At 37.2% G+C, this 23663-nt stretch overlaps 1 protein-coding gene across 1 annotated transcript; it reads left to right on the top strand.

The window, feature by feature from the left end:
* The first annotated feature begins 3182 nt into the window (after positions 1–3182).
* Positions 3183–3922, top strand: LOC147634095 (uncharacterized). The gene has a single exon (XM_086804540.1). The coding sequence runs from the start codon at positions 3267–3269 to the stop codon at positions 3843–3845; it is 579 nt and encodes a 192-aa protein (XP_086660666.1). The 5' UTR covers positions 3183–3266; the 3' UTR covers positions 3846–3922.
* The last annotated feature ends 19741 nt before the right edge of the window (positions 3923–23663 follow it).

The following is a 23663-nucleotide window of genomic DNA, read 5'->3' as shown; positions in this document are numbered from 1 at the left end:
GTGTAATCGACCTCCTCCCCTAAGACAAACTCCGCATATAACTGCTTTGCGAAGTATATGGGAATCTGGCGGTTGTTCGGCATCCTCCCATATGCGGCAACATATCGACTATAGATATGTGCCGCCATACGAGGATGCGAACACCGCGAAATAGTGAGGGGCTTGCCTGCCCCGGGCCTCATCCCACGACTATCGAGGAAAAGATCTAGGAAAGCCCCATCCCTAATAGGAGCAAGATCACAGACCTGACGATATGTCAGGCCATGTGACACAGGAGCAGCGCGATGGTGGGCTATCCACTCATCTACATAAACAATATCGTGAAGGCTACGAAGGGACGCAAGCATCGCCTCCAAGTCTGCCACGATATGTAATGTAGACGGAGTGTCTCTAGCACTCCTACGGATAGCCGCTAACTCGCGGTCTATCTCCGTGATGAGGTCCGCAATAGATGAGCGGCCCTCCTCGTGGCCCTCCTCGTGGCCCTCCATGCTAAAACCTAAGCCAAATGTTAAGGGTCCAATGTGAAGGGTCTAATGTGAAGGGTCTAATGCTTAGTGCTAAGTAGCACTAATGAAGCTAAAAACAAAGCTAATGGGCTCACTAATACTAATCCAAATCAAGAGAGCAAGAGAGTGAAAACGACTTGTGAAAATGAGGCAAAAAAAAAAAGTTTTCCGATTTTATAACCTCGATCGAGGTTCGGTAACATCATGCAATTTAGGGTTTGCAAGATTAACGCTCTGGATATTAGGGTTAGTGCAACATACGGCCAAGATACACACCTAATTCTAGGGTTGGGGAAGGATCGACGGCTGAGATTTGATATTACTATCTCGTTCGAGGTAAATGGACGGCCACGATTTAAAGGCATTACCACGACAAGGTATCTCGACGGTCAAGATTCATTATATACCTCGATCGAGATATTTAAACGGCCGAGATCGCATCTTCCAGCGTACGTGAATGGACGGTATAGATTGCGTTTCAGTATCTCGATCGAGATAATTGGACGGTGGATATTGCATCTACGTATCTCGATCGAGATATTCGGACGGTGCAGATTGAATCTCTGTATCTCGATCGAGATATTTGGACGGCTGAGATTTGAACTCAGTATCTCGATCGAGATATGGGGACGGTGGAGATTGTATCCGATTACCTCGAACAATGAATGGTCGCGATTGGATGTACATTTTTCGTTCGAGATACGTGAACGATGGAGATGTGCTAGTCAAATATGCCTACGGGGATACAGCGTGGCCCTGATGTGGATCCGAGTGGCATAGATATCTCGATCAAGATATTGTGGTGGCGGTGACATGTATTGGTGACATGGATGACGCCTGGAAACCCGGACCTGCTAGCGTGGCATTAGTTGGCATCTCGATCGAGATATGTCGATTTAGGCTCGGGAGGCACGTGTCGTCTTTTGATTCGCGGCACTATCACGATCGAGGTACTCCGCCCGAGATGCATGGATGTCCCAATTTTAGAGAGAGTGAACGAAAGTGAGTACCCTCATCTTGCAACCACCCTTGACATAGTAAGTTATAAATACACACACATGAAAATGAGCTTGTTGGCATAGTAAGTTATATATACACACACACGGAAAAAACACTAGCATGAGCATACATCTTTTAAATGTGATTTTTTATAATACTCTTGAGCTTGTACATTTTCGAAACATATAAATTGCTATAAGAAAATTATTGCATAACATCAATTTTATTTTTTGTCATAAGTATTGCTCTTTTCTTTTTGTACTAGTAAGAGATTTATGGTAATGAAAAAGACATTAAAATTTATATATTCATCCAACTAATATTTGAATTTACATGTGTTTATGCTCATGAATTTAAAAATTGATAATAATAAATACCATGTTTTTGTGCTCATTACTTAACAGAATGTTTCTATCAATGTTAGCAACATAGGAAATCATTCATGAGCCAAAGTAGTCATTGCAAGTGTAAGGACCTAGGATTCTATAGAGTAGGTAAAAAACACTTGATGAGTTTGATTAATTACCTCTCGTTATTTACACTTAATTTACACCAATAAGACATTGTTCTTAATGTAACGTAGTGGTATTCCAAGTCTCAAAATATATAAAGAGTTGTCACATAAGTAGAAAACTACTTGGAATTTTTCTCATATCATCATGTGCATTACTTCCTAGTCCACAACCATTAGTTCGATACCCTAATGAATGTATCCACAATAAGGTGGGTAGGCTTTTTTTTTAAAAAAATGTGTTTAGCTTGCAAGTGTTGGGATTCTAGGAGAGGGAGTACTGAAAGAAATGCCATTTTAGGTTTGCACCTCGGGAGTGTGGTTGGGCATTTTCCCTCAACTAACCCACCACAATGTATATACGTGGATAGGCTCCTATATCAATACACTGTCAAAAAAAGAAGGCGATTGTAAAAGACACCTGTTTGCTTTACGTAGAGTTAAAAGCACTCCTTGGTAAATGTTGACTTATTCAACGTCCAATTTTCTATCCTTGCTTATATCAAGGGCAACCTAAGAATTGCATACTTCTACTTTACCTAAGTGAAAAGTCCTAATGATAAGTTAATTCGTTTTTATATATAATTAGTCTCTAGGTACGAAGAAGCTAATTGACTTTTAAATGCTTTTTTTTTCCCTAAAGATTCAAAGTAGTACCAAATAAAAATTCAAATGGTAACTACATATCAAGAGCATGCACATGCCTTTTTAAATTATTGAGGTGTCTCGCCACCGTCCTAGGTCACATTTAGTAGTGCTTCAACAGACGGAAGCGAAGAAAACCAGAGTTGGCATGGAAAAGTTACTCATCAGTAGCTGAAGAAGAGAAAAGTGGAGAAGCTCGTACAGTGTCACACGATGTGCGCACGTGGAACGTGAAGCATGCGCTAGTTCCCAAATGGCTTCCTTGAAAATGAGGGCAAAATGCCGAGGGATTTGCAGGGGAAGACGGGCCTACGGTAGCGACGTGCAATTGCAATTTAGTAAAAGGAAGATGATTTCTGTAAAGCCGCGCGGAGCCCCGCCTATACACTCGAAGCTTTTCTCGTAACCATATAAACAAAGCGTATCATAGTTTGACTTTGTGCGCTGTCTTAGCTGGAGTAGAGAGTTCATATAAAATAACCTTGTAGAGAGTTCAGAAGGTATATAAACGAGTCCTGCAGTGCATAGCTAGCCTTGTGTGGTGTCTTGCTTTCTCTTTCTTTCTGCTTTCTGCTTTCTCCTTTCTCCTTTCTGTAGTCAATATGGCAGGTACTACTCTCAAGAGCTATGGCGTCTCCCCTTCACCAGCCGCCGTTATCCGCCTGCTTCTCTGCATTGCCCTTCTTCTCATGATCTTCCTTGTGGTGGATGTGAGTGCGGCCAGCAGTCGTAGTAGCCGCTGCAAGAAATCTAAGCTCACATACTACGTGCACGTGAAGATCGGAGATCCCGGCTTGGCCTACTTATTTCCAGCATTGAATGCTACTCGTAGCAATTCATTTGGCCTCGGCATCATCTTTGCATTGAATGTAACCCAGGAGCAGTCCAACAGCTCCAAGGCCTTGGGGTATGCGAGAGGGTACACAATCGACACGAGCTATGACTCTACCTATGCTGGCTTCGAAACGGAGATCATCACCTACAACGACGGCTCCTGCAATGGGACCATCCACTTCCAGTCCCTGCTCGATGGCTCTGACCCTGCCGAGGTGGCCGTTCTGGGAGGCACTGGCAGCTTCCGAGGCGTGACAGGCTGGGGCACCGTCACGCAAGTGCTCCTTAATTCGCCTTACGTTGTTTACCGTCACACCCTTTATTTTTTACGAACACCTAAGTATTGACGACATCGCTAGAAATAGATCCCCATGAGAAAGCTATCGTCTATTGTTGAATAATCTAAACAAGTTCAAAATGTAGTATTTTTGTTTTGGATTACCACTCAGGGAGCTCGTGTCTCAGTGCTTATTCTCTTTTTGAGCGAACTAGAGAGGAGAATGGAGCGTTTAATGCCAGCCTTTTACCATGGTTATACTGTTCAAATGAGGACCATAAATTAGCATAGATGAAAACACGCATCGCATTCATTAGACGCTTGATTAGATGGTAATCCAAAACCTTTTCTGCAAGTTATAGAGTAAAAACAAGAGGACCCAATTTCAAGGCTTTTACCAATGCTTTTGAGGAGATAGTCATTTTTAAAATGAAATGCCATTAGCGTAGATTCTTTTTGGAGAAAAGAATATGAATGCAGGTATATGAGTCATTCAGAACTTCGTCAGTGAGACCATTAGTATTCGTCAGTATAGCTATCAAAATTTTCGATGCAGATATGGACGGAAATATCAACGCCTGTAAATTGATTTTTTTTTAAATTATTTTGTTCCTTTTTTTTGGAAATTTTTTGATTATTTTGTTCCTTTTTTTTTAATGAGATCATGCACTTTGATGATCGAGGGTAGGAGTAGATTATTATGACTATGGGCATAATGAAAGCATAAAAATAAATTAACAAAGTTAAAAAAACATGTAATAAAATTATCAAAGATAAAAATAAATTAACAAAGTTAAAAAAACATGTAATAAAATTATCAAAGATACACATATGTAAAATGAGTCCAAAAACAAGTCAATGAGTCTAATGCTATCTCCATGACTCCTATATCTTCTAATAATATCTCCATGTCTCTTACATCTTCTAACACATGTTAAAAGGTAACTCATTAGCATTAAAAGATTGATTTGCGGAGATACTATTGATGGATTTATTAGATGATAATGAGGCTTCTTTCGCTTATCTCAATATTATTCATCACAATTTCATGAGCATCCCTTTGATTTGCTTGTTCTCTCAACCACCCAAGCACATTTGAATGTGTCGGCCTGAAGGGGCCTACTTTTTAATGTGCCTCCCTCGAAATTAGCCCCTGGCCTGCATATTTCAACCAAATGTGCTCAAATGGTGACCAAAATTTCTATGACTGAGGATGGATTCTACATGTGCACGCTTGATCCGAGCACATTTAGTTGGGATGTGTGGGCAATGGGCCTACTTTTTAATGTGTCTTGGCGCATCCTCCCTGAGAACGGGCATAGAAGCGTTTCTAGCGGCAAAATAGGCTCAACATCTCTGTACCCTTCTAGTTATAAAAGAATTTCTATTTTTATTGGCTAGACCCTCATTCTATTCTAGTGTAGGGACGATTGGTGTTTATTCTTAATACATCCTTGATGCCTTTAACTTGAGTTCCCATCACATGACATCGTATGCTCGCTTTGATCAATTGTGTGATAAATCAACTCAACATGAGTGACTTAATTTGTTTTTATGATTTTGTAAGTTATAAGTACTAAGAACACTTTATAAAAGTTTAAAAATGTGGGCAAATTTTGTATGAAGATTTTAGGATCAAGATTTTCTTAGCATGAATCTTTAGTATAAAATAAGGATATATTACATAATCAATTAGAAATTACTTAGTTAATATAGCCTAAACCTATCCTAATTTAGTTTGGGATCACTTTTAAGATCGACACATGTGTTAACCACTTTTGGCTAACACAGCTCTCTACTAACAACTTCCATACACTTTGTAATGAGTGTCTTTTACTTATATTATAATTCCCATCATTTGATGTTATAAGCACTTTTAAGGTGCTATCGAGTCTTGTAAGTACTCTTAAGAAACTCTTGATTCTTGTACTTTAAGGATATAACACGAGAAACCTAGCTAAAAAACCCAAATACTTATAAAATTTCTCTATTTAATCATGGGTGCAAGGTCACACTTACTCCCTGAGTGACCTTGTGACAAAAGACTTGGAAAGTATAAAAGCCAATTTCTCGTGTTTTATAATCACTCTCCCCATTCATGAAATAGAGTTTAGTGTTCTCTCTAATCTCTCTTGCAAGTTTAATCTATCTATAATCTAGCATGGGTGGATGTGATTAGGATTAGGGTTTGGGTTGGGGGCATTTATTGTGCTAATTGGCTTGTCTCCTCTTGCTTTGTCTTCTTCTCTTCTCTTCCCTCTTTTTGGAGGAGTGATTAAGAATTGCATAATGATCGGCTTCATGTAAGGTTTTCCACTTTAACCTTCACATTCCACATGAGTGTGACAACGAGTGTGCAGGAGAAGCATGGAACAACCCGACTCTTCACCCATGAGGATGAAGCCATTGAGTGTGATAAACGAGTGTGAGAGAAGCACAAAATCGAGTAGCTCTCCACAAGTGAGGGTGAGACTCTTGAGCTCAAGCTTGGTAGTTCAATAAATTCTCCATACACAAAATTGGCTAACATAAATGGCGCCACTTTCAAGAAGTGCCTTATCACTTTTGGTTGTTGTTGAGCTTCTCATTCTGATTCTAATGGAGTGTACCATTGCCTAAGCACTTTTGGTTGTTGTTGAGCTTCTTATTCTGATTCTAATGGAGTGTACCATTGCCTAAGCACAAAACCAAGTAGTTCTCTACAAGAGAGGGTGAGACTCTTGAGCTTAAGCTTGGCAGTTCAGTAAATTCTCCATACACAAAATTGGCTAATATAAATGGCGCCACTTTCAAGGAGTGCCTTATCACTTCTGGTTGTTGTCAATCTTCTCATTCTGATAATGGAGTGTACCATTGCCTAATATATTGAGTAGTGGCATACCACAAAAGGCCTAAACTTTAAACCTAATTAGTGAAAGTTAACCAACCAATGCAATTTCGAAATCAAATCCAAATTAAGGTATAAATACCTTGCTACACATGCCTAAGGATTAATCCAAAAAATGAGGATTATAGTGCTCTTCAAAGAGTGAAAAAATAGATTTGATTGAGCTTCATTTGCATGATTTTGTGATTAATTCTTACCTAATCACATGTACACATGGTGCTAATTAAAAGCCATAATAACATTTGAGGAGAGGCACAAGCCACGGGGGCAATGAGGAGCTGGCGAATATGGAGAGGGTGGTCATCACTAGCATTCATGTCATGGGAGGGGCTCGAATTACGTGTAGGAGCACTTTCTGGCTTCTTTTATGTACCCTGATATGTGGGGGTTCACTTAAACATATGTAAGTACACCATTTCTCTTCTTTTGTCTACTTTAATATGTGGGGGTTCACTTAAAAATATGTAACTACACCATGTGAGTTCAAATGAAGAGATTTTTTAATTCAAAATTTTAAGGTAAATTTACAGAAGAGGTTTTTTTAATTGATTTTGAAAAAAATCGTAAGTAGAAAAATTCACACAAGGGACTTTTAAATATCCCTTGAATGCACATGATACATAGGGTTTCTTAGTAGTGCATCCCCTGAGCCTAAGACGTAATTGACTTCAAAATTTCACGAGGATGGCCTCCCAATTACGTTTCATTTCTCTCTCTCCATGTCCCTCTCCCCCTCATGCATGGGTGCAGCAAGAACTAAGGTGCCTTTCTCTTTATATTTGATTGTCTTTCTCTCTCTCTCTCCTCTTTCCATTTAATTGTGTCCCAAGAACTAAGGTGCCTTTCTCTTTATATATAAGTGTTTCTCTTTCTCTCCACACACCCAAAGCAAATTTTGAAGTCTAAATTCCCCTATCTTCTAGTGAGGGAACTAAATCATCCACTCTTCGAATTTTCTTTTTGATTTACTCAAGAAAGTGTGCACCTCTTCGAATTTTCTTTTTGATTTACTCAAACAAGTGGGGGTGCACACAGACTCTTTCAACAATGGGGGGTGTGGTCCGTGTCCTTTCTTTTCACAATATCCCCTTATAATAATTTTGTGTAAGTGATTGTCATAATGGCGTAAGAGGGGTGTAAGGCCTTCAATGCCACTCCCCTCCCTTTTTGGCTAATGGAGAATAAATAGGAATTAATTAAAATTAACAATCTTTAAATTTTTCATGGAAACCCCATTGTGAGCTAGAATTTTGTCCAAATTACAGCCTCACCTGGCAGGTGGTGAGCGTTCTGGTTGCCAATGATGCCATAGGTACACTGATGAAGGAATGATTGGAAATAAGGATTCAACCGGAGATTTTGAGGATTGTGATCAGTGATACAATGGTTTCATTAAATGATTGTTTTAAAGATAGCTGATGCTAAGAAAAAGGCAATTTCATATTGGGTGTGTAAGTGGTATGACTAGTTTTAAGTTTGCATGAATATCCGGCTAGGGGGCATGGGAACTCTTTTCCCTGGTACCCGGGACAAAACCTAACAAAATTCTTACTTGTATCCCATCACTATAGTGGTTGGGCGGTTGGCTAACCCACGGGACTGGATGGGGCTAGGCTGGACTGATGGATCCTTAAATTAAGACTCAATTCTGTTATGGTACGATAGATGAGGTAAATCCTGGACAAAAATTGTTCTATGGAAAAGAATCAACGGTTGTGCCTCTCAATGAGGAAAAAAGCCTTGGTCTCTATGATCCAAGTGCAATCTTTTCCCTAATCTAATTTGGGACTTCAGATTAGTTCAGTTAGTTAAGGCTTTTGACTACGTTAGAGAAAAGTTATCCTGGAGGAATCGCCCGTGCTTTCCGGGCAAGGGAAGTTTTTCTGGGATCGGTTTTGGAAGAACCGATGGATTAGTCTCTTGTCCGGATATCCGTGTGGGCGAGGCCCCGAGTGTGAGACCCTGCCCCGCGCAAGAAGTGCTACTTCCGCTGCTAGAACCCCTGAATTCTTTGCGCGGTGGGGATAGGGACCTCACAGCTCGTATCAGAGCGAATTGGGTAGTGAGGATCAACCGAGAAGCCAAAAATGTCAAAAATTTATGAAGAAGTAGTAAAAGGTTATAAATTGTGTGAAAAAATTCATACGAATTGATATTCAAACTGAAATTCGTAAATTGGTAATTGGGTCTTCAGATGGAAGTACCGCAATTGTATGGAATCCGTGACTTGCTTGAGGCCTAGACATGATGGTATTTACCTTATAGTTCCAAGCACTGTGTGACTACCCGTATATACCGAGGGTATAACTGCAGCTCTTTACTGGCAGTATATACGAGTAAATCTAAGACTTGAAATTATAAGCATTAATACTATCCAGATAATGAATTCGAATGTGGTTGATATGATTTTAAATTGTGGTTGAGAACTGATGAGTTGATTTGGATTCTGATTGAAAAATGAAGATTCCTAAATTTTGGTTGAAATGTAATAAACTAAGCAAAACCACAATGAGGATGAATGGGACGAGTCCCTGCTGTGATGATATTCGTAGCTGGAATGACGTTAATGACTTCAGTAAATCACTATGAGGTTAGTGGATTGTGCTGGTAGATTGCTGCTGTTAACATTTGACCTAGTGAATCAAGTTAAGGGATGTCAAATTAAAAATCTGTATAATTGAAAATTTCCATGAAGGACTGTTCAGATAGAAAATTCGATCTAATGGACCATTATTGTGATAAGGATTTGAATGATACGATCTGAGTGAATTATTATCTAATGATGAGTTTTATATAAGGGATATTTATCCCAAGATTCTGTTGGGTTCACCGAGGGTTCACCAGACTATAAGGAACCTCAGAATCAGTTGGATCTTAAGGAAAAGAGTTCTCTAATTTTGCGAGATGAGGACATCTCGCGTTTTTTAAGTGGGTTAGGATGTAAGATTTCTCCCTCTGGCTTTTGAGGTGTGCAGGTGTAAAAACCTCCCCTTCTGATCTTATAATTATTCCCCTCTCTGAAATAAAAGAAAGATCCCATTTTACGCTGTTTTGGCCTAGAGAGAGAAAATGTCTAGAGGGAGGTAATTCAAAATTGAGATATTTTTGGATATAAAAGTCCTCCTAGTGTCTAAAATGGTTTCCCCTGAAACAGATATTCAAAAAGAAATTTCCAATGTGCAATTGGAATAAATTGAAATCAGGTAAAAAGGACCTTAGCCAAAGGGTCCAGATTTTTTGAAATTTTTGAATTAAGGTTCATATGGACCAATTAGATTAATCCAAATGTAGGGAGGAGATAAATTGAAGAATAAAAGGAAATCCCCCCCAAAAATGAGTAAATACTCACATAAGATGAAGAGTTGACTACGGACAAGGTTATTAGTTAAAAAAAAGATATTTAGAAGAAATGATCTATTTTTGACACCTCAGTGTGGGAGAATTCCCCTCATGAAGGAGGCGCCTATTTCCTCAGGGGGGGTCACTATATGTAGAATACCCCTATCGCGTGCGTTCAAGGCCTATATTTTAAATCCCTTATCTGTGAATTTTTTATCTATATAATATCCCCTTTTCTTTATGAATATGTAAAAAAAAAATTAAAAAAATTTAAATCATACCCTTATGTAAATATATTTCTGTAAGTTTCATAAATTAAAAATATGCTTCTGTTTTGAACGCACGTGATATTCACATTTTTTTGTGAGTGACCCCCCCGAGCCTATTTCACATGTGTGGTTGAGTTTTAAACTCACAAATAATGAGATATTTTCATCTCTCCTCTCTCCTGCTTCAACTAGATCCAAAAAGTAAGCTAAACTGACCTAAAAATGATCAAAAAATTGACCAAACTGATCTGGAAATTTCTAGAATCAGTTTGCTTGGTTAGAGGCTCACTTTTTCCTATAAATGAAGCCTCCCCCTTTGTAAATGGTTAATAGTGTTTTATGCACTGTTACTCTACTCCTCTCCCAGAGCCAAAAAATAGTGAATTTATTGATAATTCATTAGTTTTTGACCGTTTCCTCTTCAAAAGAATTGGTGGCCACTCTTGTTGCAAACAAGAGTAGATCCCTCAAACCATCAAGCCAAAGGAAAGCTCACAAAAATTCATGTAAGCTAGAAATCCTACTTTTTCTTTATTCCATTTAATGGTTTTTTAATTTTTGTTTTCTTTAAAATGAAAAATGATGCTATTTCAAACTCTTTGTACAAACCAAGTGGAAAGAATTTTACATACTTGTCCATACTCCTGGATCTGAATCCTTTACCTTTTTAGCCTTCCTTGCCAAACTCTTGGAATTCATAATGTTCAAATCTGAAGGTACCTTTTAAGAACCTCTAGCTCCCAATGTAGTAGGATTTACTTCATCCACATCAAAAATGTTGCCCTCTTTTTGTGGAGAAGGTCTTGCCTTCTTTGAGCTTGATGCAGCTTCATAGATCTTTGGCACTTTCTTTTCCAAGACTTATATAATAACATCTTGTAGCTTGTCAGCAGTGATATCAAAGGTACTATCGACATCCAACTTCAATCCTCTAGAGAATATAGTGTCCTCTTGGTTTGCTGCCATGCGATCTTTGACATATGCTTGACAAGAAAGTCGATAAGATAATGCACCGGGTACCTCAACATCAATACATTCAATTTTTGGATGCAAGTTAAAACTTATACACCAATAACCTTTATCTTTGAAAGACTCATTGGCATCTAGTGAGACTAAAGGAAAAGATGCATCTTGTGAATTTTTCAACCATTGAGATTGTAGAAGTCCATGTACCACTTCCTTAGCTCTCAACTTGCCATGTCAACATTTGATGAAAAATAAATTTTCCTCTTTGGAGCCATCTGTGTACCTAAAACGAGTTAAAATAAAAATAAGTCAATCATATAAAAAACAATCATACTTACATATAAATGAGAACCTTCCATAATGCGCTTTAAAACCATCCATAGCATGCTTCAGAATTTTAATATTTTAATATTTTATGTAAGCACATGTAGAGATTGGTCGAAGGACCATTGTAAAATTTACCAACAGTTGATACAAGGGAGTGGAGAAAGGCCCTATGGCCATTCTACCTACACAAGGTGTTTGAGAATGGCCCTCGGGGGGTGCACTACTAAGAAACCCTATGTATCACGTGAGTTTGAGGGGTATTTAAAAAACCCCATAACTTATGAATTTTTCACAAATAAAATGACCCCTTTTCTTTATGAACTTATGGGTTTTTTTAAGATCAATTAAAAAAACCCCTTTTATAAATGAGTTTACCTTAAAATTTTGAGTTAAAAACCCCTTTATTTCAACTCATGTGCTATTCTTACATATTTTTAGATGAACCCCCCGAGGAATGGTCATTCTAAAGTACATTGTGCAATCTCAAGAGAATAGCCCTAGGGAACACAAGATAATCTAGAGTGACCCTTGGACCAAGCTACCACATGCATGGGAGAATATAGATTAGCCCTAGGGCCCTTGGACCAAGCTACCACATGTATGGGAGAATATAGATTAGCCCTAGGGCCAAGCTACCAAACAATTATAGCTATCACACACAAGGGAATCTAGATTGGCCCTAGGGCCAAGCTATCATGAATAAATCTACATTATCTTTGGCAGCTTGGCCCAAGCCAATATAACAACAAAGATGGTGTTGCTTTGTTACAGATGGTAGCATGGCCAAAGGGCTAATCTACTAGCAAAGATGATGTAGATTTGTTCATGGTAGCTTAGTCCTAGGTTACTTGGCCCTAGGACCAAGCTAGATTCTCTTACAAGCATCACTCGCCCATGAACATGCACAGATGGGCCCAAGGGCCATTCTACCATGAAATCTTGAGAGAATGGCACTAGGAAACACAAGAGAATCTAGCTACCACACACAAGGAGAATGGCACTAGAGAACACAAGAGAATCAAGCTACCACACACAAGACAATCTAGCTTGGCCCTAGGGACAAGCTACCATGAACAAGTCAACATCATCTTTGCTGTGGCAGCTTGGCCCTAAGGCTAATCTACCAACAAAGATGGTGTTGGTCTAATGGTATCTTGGCACTAGGGATAAGCTACCAACAAATATGGTGTTTCTCTAATGGTAGCTTGGCACTAGGGCAGCCAAGCTACTATCAAAGAGAATGTGGATTTTTCTTTGGAGCTTGGCCCTAGGGCCAAGCTAGATTCTCTTCCCAGGATCACTCTAGATTATCTTGTGTTCCCCAGGGCCTTTCTAAAGTACATCAAGATACAAAGGAGTATATAATGGCCCTAGGGAACACAAGATAATCTAGCTTGGTACTAGGGTAAAGCTACCATGAGCAAATCTACATCATCTTTGCTGGCAACTTGGCCCTAGGGCCAATCTACCAATGAAGATGGTGTTACTTTATTGATGGTAGCTCTTGTTGAAAATACAAGTGAATAGGGTGTGTGTGGGAACAAGCCCTTGGTTAGAGGCTGTAAAAGAGAAGATATAATTGTGAAAGAACCTGTGAAAAGGTGAGAAGAATCTACTAGGAGAGAATAAAGAATAGCATGAGAAGATTTAGGAAGTGTGGAGATATTCTGGGAAGTGTGGAGTTATTCAGGGAGATATTCTGGGAAAAGAGAAGAGGTGGAGAGAATCAAGCAAGAGGTGGAGATATTATGGGAGTGAATCATAGAGAAATCAATGGGATTTGATGCTTGATGTAAACTCTATAAATTGAGACATAGCCCTAATGAGAATTTGCTGGTTTTTGAGTATCCATGCCTACATTAATCTATTTGCTAATTATCCACTAATTACATCTTAATTATTTGCTAATCACTTTGTTAATGATATTGATTCTAGTGTTTGATCCACCATAGCTCATCATTATGCTCAAATTTTAACATGGTATCAGAGCCATGCTAATTTGTGAGCCCATTATCTTGCTAATTATTTTGCTAATTAGGATTAGTAGAAAATTATAATTTTTCCTCTTCTTTTCAACTAGTTTTTGCACCCCGAGCCAGTGGAGGAGCTCCCTCTTCTTGCACACACAAGAATAGCTCAAAAGCTTCTAACCATAGCTAGCTAACATCATGGGGCTCTAGCCTATGCAAAAAACGCAGCAAACCGCTGGCGCATTCAGGAGCATTTCGCGTTTTTTCCAGCGCAGACTTTTCTGATAGATTTGTAGATCTTGTGCTCATCAAATCCAATTGCTTCAATTCCTCTTAGCCCCAGGGGTTTTCAAGCATGCTCTACAAGCTGGTGAAGACAGAATTCAGTTTCATCAAGTCTATAGTGAGATCCAAGCTCTTCATCAAATCTACAGGTGACTTTGGTAAAACAGAGATTAAGCTTTCAATATTTGGTCAAATCTTGTGTTTCTTGGCTTAATCCTCTACTAGACTCATTGCTATTGATGCCTTTGAAAGCATTTGAGCTCATTTGAAGTGTAAGGCACCAGATCTGGACTCCCCACATACTCTGTTTTTTGCATACAAAACAGAGCATTAATTTGCTAATCAATGATTAATCAGTGCTAATCACTGTATTTTGGTACAATTGAGGGTTCAAATTAACCATTAGGTATCTGATATAGATCCTTATAACTTCAAATTTCAATTCGGAGTTGGTTTGATACTCCAACCATCCCGTACAAATTGGTTACCCTTGATTTAATGTAATTTCTGGGAAAATTGTGCTGATAAAATTGTGATAATCATCATTTTGCATTTAACCCTTGGTTAATGCCTGTAAATCTCACTCAAAATCAAGATTATTCACAACCAGAGTTGCATTTGGGAATGTGCATAAGAATGAATGCTATATGCATTATGTATTGGGCACATTACATCAGTGTAAATATAGGATCAGACACTACCCTTGTCCATAATAAGGCAAGAGGTAAGACCTCCCGCATAAGTTTGGGTTTGCATTGCATAATGACACAAGATAAACATCAAAAACCCAAAGGAACTGTCAGCAAAACATTGAAACATGTTGCTCACATGACGGACAAGCTCATGGCCCCAGCCATGAAAGAAGAAGAATATCTCTTTCCAAGAGGAAGATCCACACCGAGAAGAAGATCTAAAGGAAGAATTGAAGGAAGACATGGACACGAGAAGAGAAGCTGCCCCAAGAAGACTGAAAGAAGAGAAAGACATGGATGCGTGGAGAGAAGCTGAAGAAAAGAGAAGATGTGAGGCTCCAAAGAGTGAGGAGCCATGTGAAAATCTCTGAGAGAGAGAGAGAGAGAGAAACCCCACAACCCAATGTAACCTGCCCCAACAAAGTAAAACCACCTTTGAGCCACCGATGATGTAGGCCAAGTGGTAGATGTATGTGTGAGCACTTTAGTCAAGGTCGCGGGTACTTATAGTAGCCTTGGACACATAGAGAGAAAGAGTGTCAAGGACTATGGAGTTTAGGGACTTGAGGCACTCAGTCTGGTCGCGGACTGTCAAGTAAGAAAGAAACTTGATACAGGGTCCATGTGTGCTAAGATAACTTGAGGGGAGGTGTAGACACTAGTCGCGGACTATCAAGTAAAGGGAGGCAAACTTGGTATAGGGTCTAGGTGTGCTAGGATTATTCACTTGAGGGGAGGTGTTGAAAATACAAGTAAATAGGGTGTGTGCGGGAACAAGCCCTTGGTTAGAGGATGTAAAAGAGAAGATGTAATTGTGAAAGAACCCGTGAAAAGGTGAGAAGAATCTACTGGGAGAGAATAAAGGGTAGCATGAGAAGATTTAGGAAGTGTGGAGATATTCTGGGAAGTGTGGAGTTATTCAGGGAGATATTATGGGAAAAGAGAAGAGGTGGAGAGAATCAAGCAAGAGGTGGAGATATTCTGGGAGTGAATCATGGAGAAATCAATGGGATTTGATGCTTGATGTAAACTCTATAAATTGAGGCATAGCCCTAATGAGAATTTGCTGGTTTTTGAGTATCCATGTCTACATTAATCTATTTACTAATTATCCACTAATAACATTTTAATTATTTGCCAATCACTTTATTAATGATGTTGATTCTAGTGTTTGATCCACCATAGCTCATCATTATGCTCAAATTTCAACAAAGAGGATGTAGATTTGTTGATGGTAGCTTGGCCCTAGGTAGTTATGCCGCCTAGGACTAGCTAGATTCTCTTACAAGGGCCATTCTTTCCATGCACATGTAGAGATGGCCGAAGGGCCATTCTACCATGCAATCTTGCGAGAATGGACCTAGGCAACCCATAAAGCTACCACATATAAGAGAATCTAGTTTTGCCCTACCATGAATAAATCTACATCATCTTTACTGATAGCATGTCCCTACGACCAATCTACCAGAAAAGATGGTGTTGCTCTTGTGATGGTAGCTTGGACCTAGGGCCAAGCTACTAGAAAAGAGGATGTTGATTTGTTTTTGGTAGCTTGTCCCTAGGGCCCACCATCCACAGACTCTAGAGATGTACATCTAAGTTCGTTTGTATCATTTCGTTTGTTTGGATCCTGTGAGTAGTTAAGAAAACTAAGATTACTTATCAATGCAAGTGCCCATGTGAGGATTGGATGACTCAGTTACTGGGTGAGTCTTGGCATCTCAAGAGAACTCACCACGATGATATCATTGAGTGCAGAATTATTGTGTCAGATGTTATTTTTAGGTAAGATTATAGAATCACTGTGTATGCTAATTGTTGATGGTTTTTATTCATAAGTACTTCATCGCAAGACACTGACTGTTGATTGTTGATTGTTGGTTTTATGTTTTTATGTTGGTTGTTTGTTTTTTATGATAGGTACTTTGCAAGACAAACTTTGTGCATTCGCTTCAAGTATAGGAGGTGGTGACTTCTACGAGGAGAGTGGCTCAGCTGGACCAAGACATGCGAGATGGCATGCATTCAACACTCATTGATGTGAATATTCTTTGGGAGAGTCATGACCCTTTTAGCGTTAATGTAGAAAGTCATTGGCCCCTTAGTTTTCTAAGGCAGGAAATCCAACTCATATCCAATGATCCCCCTTGTAATTTTTATTTTAAGTTGGATGGTAGGAAGGTTGGGAGTCGAAGTGAACATTGCAAAACATGCAAGTAGTGTGTTGCTCCACACATCCTTGAAATTGTAGAGTCCATGTAATTCTTATTATTTCAAGTGAATACTAAAAACTGTTTCTCTAAAAGTGTTGTAAATTTAATTTAATTTAATTTTCATAAATTGTAGTGTATTTTTTAAGTCTACTGTGTTTCAAACCCATTAATATGTAAGAAAATAAAGATAATTATAAGTAAGTACAATTGTAAGTATAAGTATAAATATATATTTAAGTGTAAACAATAATATAATTAATTATCCTAGAAATATAAATATGATTTATGATTTCTTATATTTTAATAAAGTGTCATTAATTTTAAGTCTATGGATATAAGTATAAAAATAAATATAGCTTTAAGTATATTTTTAAGTGCAAATAATAATATAAGTAACTTTGTACATAATAAAGTATAATAATAATAATAATAATAATATGTAACCAGAAATAGAAGTATGATTTATTATTTATTATATTTTATTAAAGTGTTCTTTATTTACTAAAGTATAAACATAAGGTATTAAAATAAATATAAGTTTATAGATATTTTAAGTACAATAATATACATAAGTATAATTTGCATCCATCCAGTCTTACGAAACCCAAAGTTATGACCCACCACACTAGCTTCATTGAGTGTCATCACCTCCTCCTCATGAGTTTTAATGAAATAAATATTACTCCATTAAAATTTTAATATTGCTGTTGTACGATATCTGGTATCTCTGTTAAGTTAAAAAAAATCTTAAGTACTTCATGGTCCTCCTTTGGTACCTTAAATGCAGCAAGCCACCATATTTCATTCTCCGATTGCACACTGAAATATTTTGGATATTTTGAATTGATTTTGGGATCTAATGCCCTATTCATTAGTATTAAGCTAACACGTTCAAGCTTTTGGCCCTTAATGACTTCACTCTCATCAAGCTTCAAAATAAATTGAAGCTTATCTCTACAGTCTTCGATAGACATGTTGTAGAACTTTATCATTGCTGCTTGTAGCTTGCATACATTCCAATACAAAGTTATTGTCTACATGCAATTGGAAGGGCACTTCCTTTGATCTAGACTTAAGCATTTGTGTATGTTCCAAATGCATTGGCTCACCAATTATGCCTAAGACTTTTGCATTGAGATCTTTTCATGCGTGCTTTATATGGAATGGTTTAGGGATGGGTACCACCCATCTCTTGTTAAGAACATGATCTGTAGTTGTGAAGGTATTGCTTACCACCTTCAAGCGTACTCTTGCAACATCATTAACAATGTGGTTTTGAGTTTGGGGTTTTCCAATGTATACTTCACCATACCTTTGCTTAAGACCTTTGCAATTGCATCATCAACCTCTTCACTTGGGTTGGAAAACATATTCTTCATGTTTGCACATTGTGCATAGACCCGCCAATTATATTGCCCTCTCCCTCTCTGGTCAACTCAAAAAGTGGTTTGAGCAACCTCACACGCTCACGTGCTTGTTTATTTTTCGTTGAGGGTCCAGCAAATGATAGCCTTTGAAAACATTGCTGCCATCTTTTTGTTGTCCTTCTCCAAACCCTGCATTTTGCAATGCAGTTTTGCATTGTCTACCTCGACAACATGCATCGCATTTTCCATAACATGTATCGCATCTTGCAGACTTTGATTCTCTCTCTCCTTTTCACTTAGTGATTTTGTGAGCTCCTTAATCCTTGCATCCATGCCCATCATGGTGCGCTGGTGCGCTGAACAGATGTGTAAACACTATGAGGAAGCATTGCTAGCCTCGTAGTGTATCCCAATAACCCTACATTACCTTCACACACATACTTAATGAAAGATGTAAGCCCACTAAATTGTGGAGGTGTTTGGGTAATTGGATCGGGTGGATAAATACACCCCTCAACCCAAAGATCGACATGGTTTTTCCCTGCATTTCTTTCTTGTTGCATTATCTCTGGTTGCTTTCTACTTGTTGCCATTCTCTTGTCTCTAGCGGTGCGTGCTCGGCCTCCAATTGGAAGTGAATGTCTCTCTTCTTATTTCGGCCTGCATCCTAAAATTAGCATTTGGACAAACACAGCTATTAACCAAAAATTAGATCTAAATAAAATATAACTATTAACACAAAAGTAGCTTTTATACATTTGTACAACTTAAAAATATAACCAGAAATAACCTTATTGAACACAACTTTAACCAGATATATCTTCAATATAATATAGAACCAAATCATAAATTGTAATCAAAATAACACACTTATTTCACCCAAATAACACAAAAATAACATCATAAATGAGAAATAACATTATTGAACATAAGATATAGACTTCAGTATATCCTAAAACTAAATCAATACTATTAATCAACAATTATATTTCACACACTTGTTGCACTCAGAAAATCAGTAAATAAACAATCCAAATATAGCATAGAAATAACATCATTAAACTCAACTATTATCTTCTATTTTACATATGACTAAATCACATTTAGAACAATAAGATGGTCAAAATAGAAAAGAAAACAAAATAACTTAGACAATATTAAACCATAACAAAACAACATAACAGATAACAAGATGGACATATCTCCATTGCTCTCTTGTTCTTTGATTCTTTTACTCTCTTGTTTCCAAAACTAAATCACTACTATTAATTAACAATTATATTTCACACACTTATTGCACTAAAAAAGTCAGTAAATAAACAATCCAAATAGCACAGAAATAACATCATTAATCTCAACTATTATCTTCTATTTCACACATGACTAAATCACATTTAGAACAATAAGATTGACATTAATAGAAATTAAACATAATAACTCAGACAAAATTAAACCATAACAAAATAACATAATAGATAACAAGATGGACATACCTCCATTTCTCTCTTGTTCTTTGATTCTTTTGTAGAGATTGATGAGCAGAAAGATGATTGAAGGGGAAGATGAATATGTGGTTCCAACTAAATGGCACCAAATAATCAACCTACCCTTTAATTTCTCTATACAGAAGAGAAGAAACCCCATGATTGAGAATATCTAAACTCATTAATGTGGTTTAGGAGGGAAAGAAAGCTCTTGAGCATAGCTACTAAAGAAAACAAACACAGATTTGAATTTTCTCTGTACAAAGGAGGGAAAGTGAAAAACCTAAAGCAATATCTCATCAAAGCAAACTAAAATCTCCCTAAGCTGAAAACCCTACTTTTCTTATTTTAAAAAATCAAGAGAAATCTCTAAATGAAGAAAAAATTCATAAACCCCTGTATACTTAATGAAAAATGATGAAAATTAACAGTCACACTCTTAGAGCATAGAGGTAGGCGTGAGTAAAAAGAAATTTGAAAATGTGATGTTTACATCAAGTTATTCCGTTTTTTAACTTTTTCCATTTTGAAATACGTAAATGCAATCTATTTGGAAGGATTTAGAAGCTCAAAAGTCAAGTGGGCATCTAAGAGTGTCACATCTTAGATGCTTCATGTTTTTAGATCAAATAGAATATTACTATTTCAGATTTGAGAATTTTGAGGACAAGTGGTCCTACAACAAAATAATAGGTGAATCTCTTTTAAAAACAATATAAAGAGATCTCCTTGATTCTACAAGAGCTAATATTATAACATTATTTTAGAATCTTTTTCTAGAGAGAGAGAAGTGAAAGAAACCCCTTAAGGGGCAAAATGGAGAGTCCATATTTCTCCTATGAGTGTCATCCACTACATGATTAAATTGTCCAAGAGTTAAGCACATACAGTAATAGCTTTTCATTTGGTATGAAAATTTACAAGGAACACACAAAGCATTCAAGTGGACACTGAAAAATGCCCATAGCTCTTTTTTCTAGCCATCTTTTTTGAGTATTTCTAACTTGTTTACGACATGCTTTTATCCATTCTAGAGTGGTGGTGAATTATACCATCATAAATCCAACTTTTGTTACCTTTACATATTGAATTCTTTAAATGTTACATTTGCTTTTACAAGTTTCCATCTAGATCAACATTATCTCTTTTTTTTTCTAAATGAAAAAAAAATATAGTCCTTGCTCATGATATCTCAAAGTGTGGAAAGATCTCTCTAAAGTGGGCAAAATGGGTCTTTATTACTTTTAACTTTTAGGTAATAATATCAATATACTAAATTTTTTTCTAGCATGATGGGATGGTGAGAAGCTGAAAACTACATACTAAAACAAAGTCTCATGTCCTAGCCCATGCAATAATGGGCATGAAATCCTTTTGTATCCCGTAACCATTAGTTCTACTACATAAAGCACCTTATGGTTCACTCGTTGCATTATTATGTAACTTCAATCATCTTTTCTTCCTCACTTCGAAATAAAAATTATAATAAATGAATTTGATAACATGGCATTCTCATAGCATTCTCACTATTATAAGAGATCAAAATTTGTGATTGATTTCTTGAACGAAAGTCAAGGAATCTTTTAACTATATTCTATTTTGACAAAAGTAGTACTATAAAATTGTTTAGTATTCCATCATCATTAGTTCTAGCCTTAAAGAGCACCTTGTGATTTATTGCATTTTTAGGTAACTTCAATCATCTTTTCTTTCTCACTTGGAAATAAATATATAATAGATGGATTTGATCCCATGACATTCCCATAGCATTCTCACTATGGAGAGATCAAATTTTAAAACTAAATTCTCCAAAAACAAAGCTAAGGAAACTACTAATTACATAATGTCTTGATTGTAGTATTGTAAATTTGTTTAAGACAAGTCCTTAGATCCATATCCGTTGCCAATATAATATGTTCTAACTCAAATATAATGCGCAAGTATATTGATATATGTTCTAACTCAAATATAATGCACATGAGCTTTGGCAAATCCTAGTTGTGAATAGGGGCCCCTAGAAAATCAAAGTTTAATTAGTTAGTTAAAGGTAGAAAGGAGAGTAAAGCTCAAGTAGTTCCTATTGGAGGGGGGGTTGGTAGGGCGGGGATGGGAGAGACATAGATTGAAAATTTTGCTTTAAAATAATAAATATATATATTTTTGTATCATTAAGGGAAGTGTAGCATGATGTTTCAGGTGTTGAGTTCAAATCTCAATTTTGACCAAATTTGTTCAAAACATTATCCTATGGTCTAGCTAGGGTCTAAGGCTTTCACGTGTTGACTTCAAATCTCATGAAGGGAAGTGTAGCACGGTGAAGAAGTGTTTAGTTAATTCTTTATGTGTTGAGTTCAAATCTCAATTTAGATGAGATTTCTTCTAAATATTACCCTTTTGTCTATCCTAAAATTTTGAATTAAAAAACCCCTTCATTAGAACTCACATACTAAGAGTAACATAATTTTAGGTGAATCCCCCAAGAACACACATACGCTTTGAAATCCAAAACTAACTATGACTCTCTTGATGACTACAAACAATGACAATAACCTCAAGTGATTGTCTTAATGATACTACAATAACAATTATATTTTCAATTATACTTTAGTTCTACATCTTTAAACTATACTTTGTAAAATCTTAATAACTTCTAGGGTATCCTTGCTTGTGCACTCTCGTGTGTGCACATCCTTTAGTTCTTCATCTTTGAACTATAATTTGTAAAATCTTAATAACTTTATGTATACATACTTGTGCACTCACGTGCGTGCGCGCGCACACACACACATACATGTAGAAGTGTGTGTGTGTGTGTGCGAGAGAGAGAGAGAGAGAGAGAGAGAGAGAGAGAGAGAGAGAGAGAGAGAGAGAGAATCCATTATTTCTTTTTTTTTTTTATAAGAAGGAAGGGAGTTTAAGTAGTTGTGAAAATGTGGTCTTTTCCCCATTATAGAAGTGCTCTATGATTGGGCACTTCCTTTATGAAGGCGATAGGAAGTAGTATTAGCTTGAATTGCAAGACAAACTTATAGATGTCAACAAACCCCTCAACAAAGTGAAAGAAGAAACTAGTAGTGGTAGTAGTGAGTCTATTCACCATTTAATCTACACATCTCATACCATAAGTGAGTGTGAGAATGATATGAGACCGTTGTTTATTTCAAGTTATGATAAACTTAACAAAGTAATCAAGTATATGCTTTTGTTAACCACTACATTATCCTCTGTAACCAAGTAACCATACGAACAAATGTGGCTTGCCTCATAATCAAGAACCATGCATCCCAAAAGACATATGATGCATCCAAAAGTACATGCCTTGGCTCCATAGCCATAGGGTCATGATGACATCCACAAAGGCCAAATAAACATGCCTCATAGACACAATAAGAAGCAAACCGATGCCCTCACCATAGATATCATTTGCTAAATGATCCAAAGCATGGTCCACTACATCAATGTCTCTCTGGGGACAAGATCTCCATGTTTATAATAACCACCATCATGAGTATGCATAGTCGCATCTATAGTATTCCAACTATATCGAGATGCGAATGTCTCATAAACTATGTCTTTAGTGTCAAGATAATATCAACTCTGTGAACAAACACAAATGCCTCATAAATATGATATTTGACCTCATAAGAGTATCTATGAGCATAAAACTAAATGTCTCCAAATTTGAATCATGCCAAGATATAAGCAAGGCAAAACCATCAACATGATAAACATCTTGCAAATCACCCAAGGCATAATCTTCCTCACATAAACCACATAGGCATGATCCATAGTACATAATTGCTTGAAATGTGCGTCCAATGTATCACCATCATCCACATCAATGCATGAATCCCCACTTTCAGCACTATCATCAAAATCCAAAAGCAGCCTCCATAAAATCAGCAAATGAATGATCCACTGCTGGTGTAGAGGTGTAATAAAAAATTAAGATGAAATCCAAATCTTCGCACAATGATGCATGTATGATTTCTTCTCACCTTGTTGTTGTAAGATTCCTCCCCAGCCCCTCAAGATGTCCAGTTTCTTCCCCTGTAATCAATCCCCCTTTTTAGAATAATAAAAGATCTT

This window comes from Cibotium barometz, chromosome 11 (genome assembly GCF_041138505.1).
Source record: "Cibotium barometz isolate CiBa-2024 chromosome 11, ASM4113850v1, whole genome shotgun sequence".
NCBI classification, from domain to species: Eukaryota; Viridiplantae; Streptophyta; class Polypodiopsida; order Cyatheales; family Cibotiaceae; genus Cibotium; species Cibotium barometz.
The sequence above is the reverse complement of the archived record's forward strand: the minus strand, read 5'-3'. Positions and strand labels throughout refer to the sequence as shown.

Excerpts from the sequence above, each read along its gene's own strand:
- LOC147634095 (XM_086804540.1), top strand. The coding sequence starts at position 3,267 with ATGGCAGGTACTACTCTCAAGAGCTATGGCGTCTCCCCTTCACCAGCC.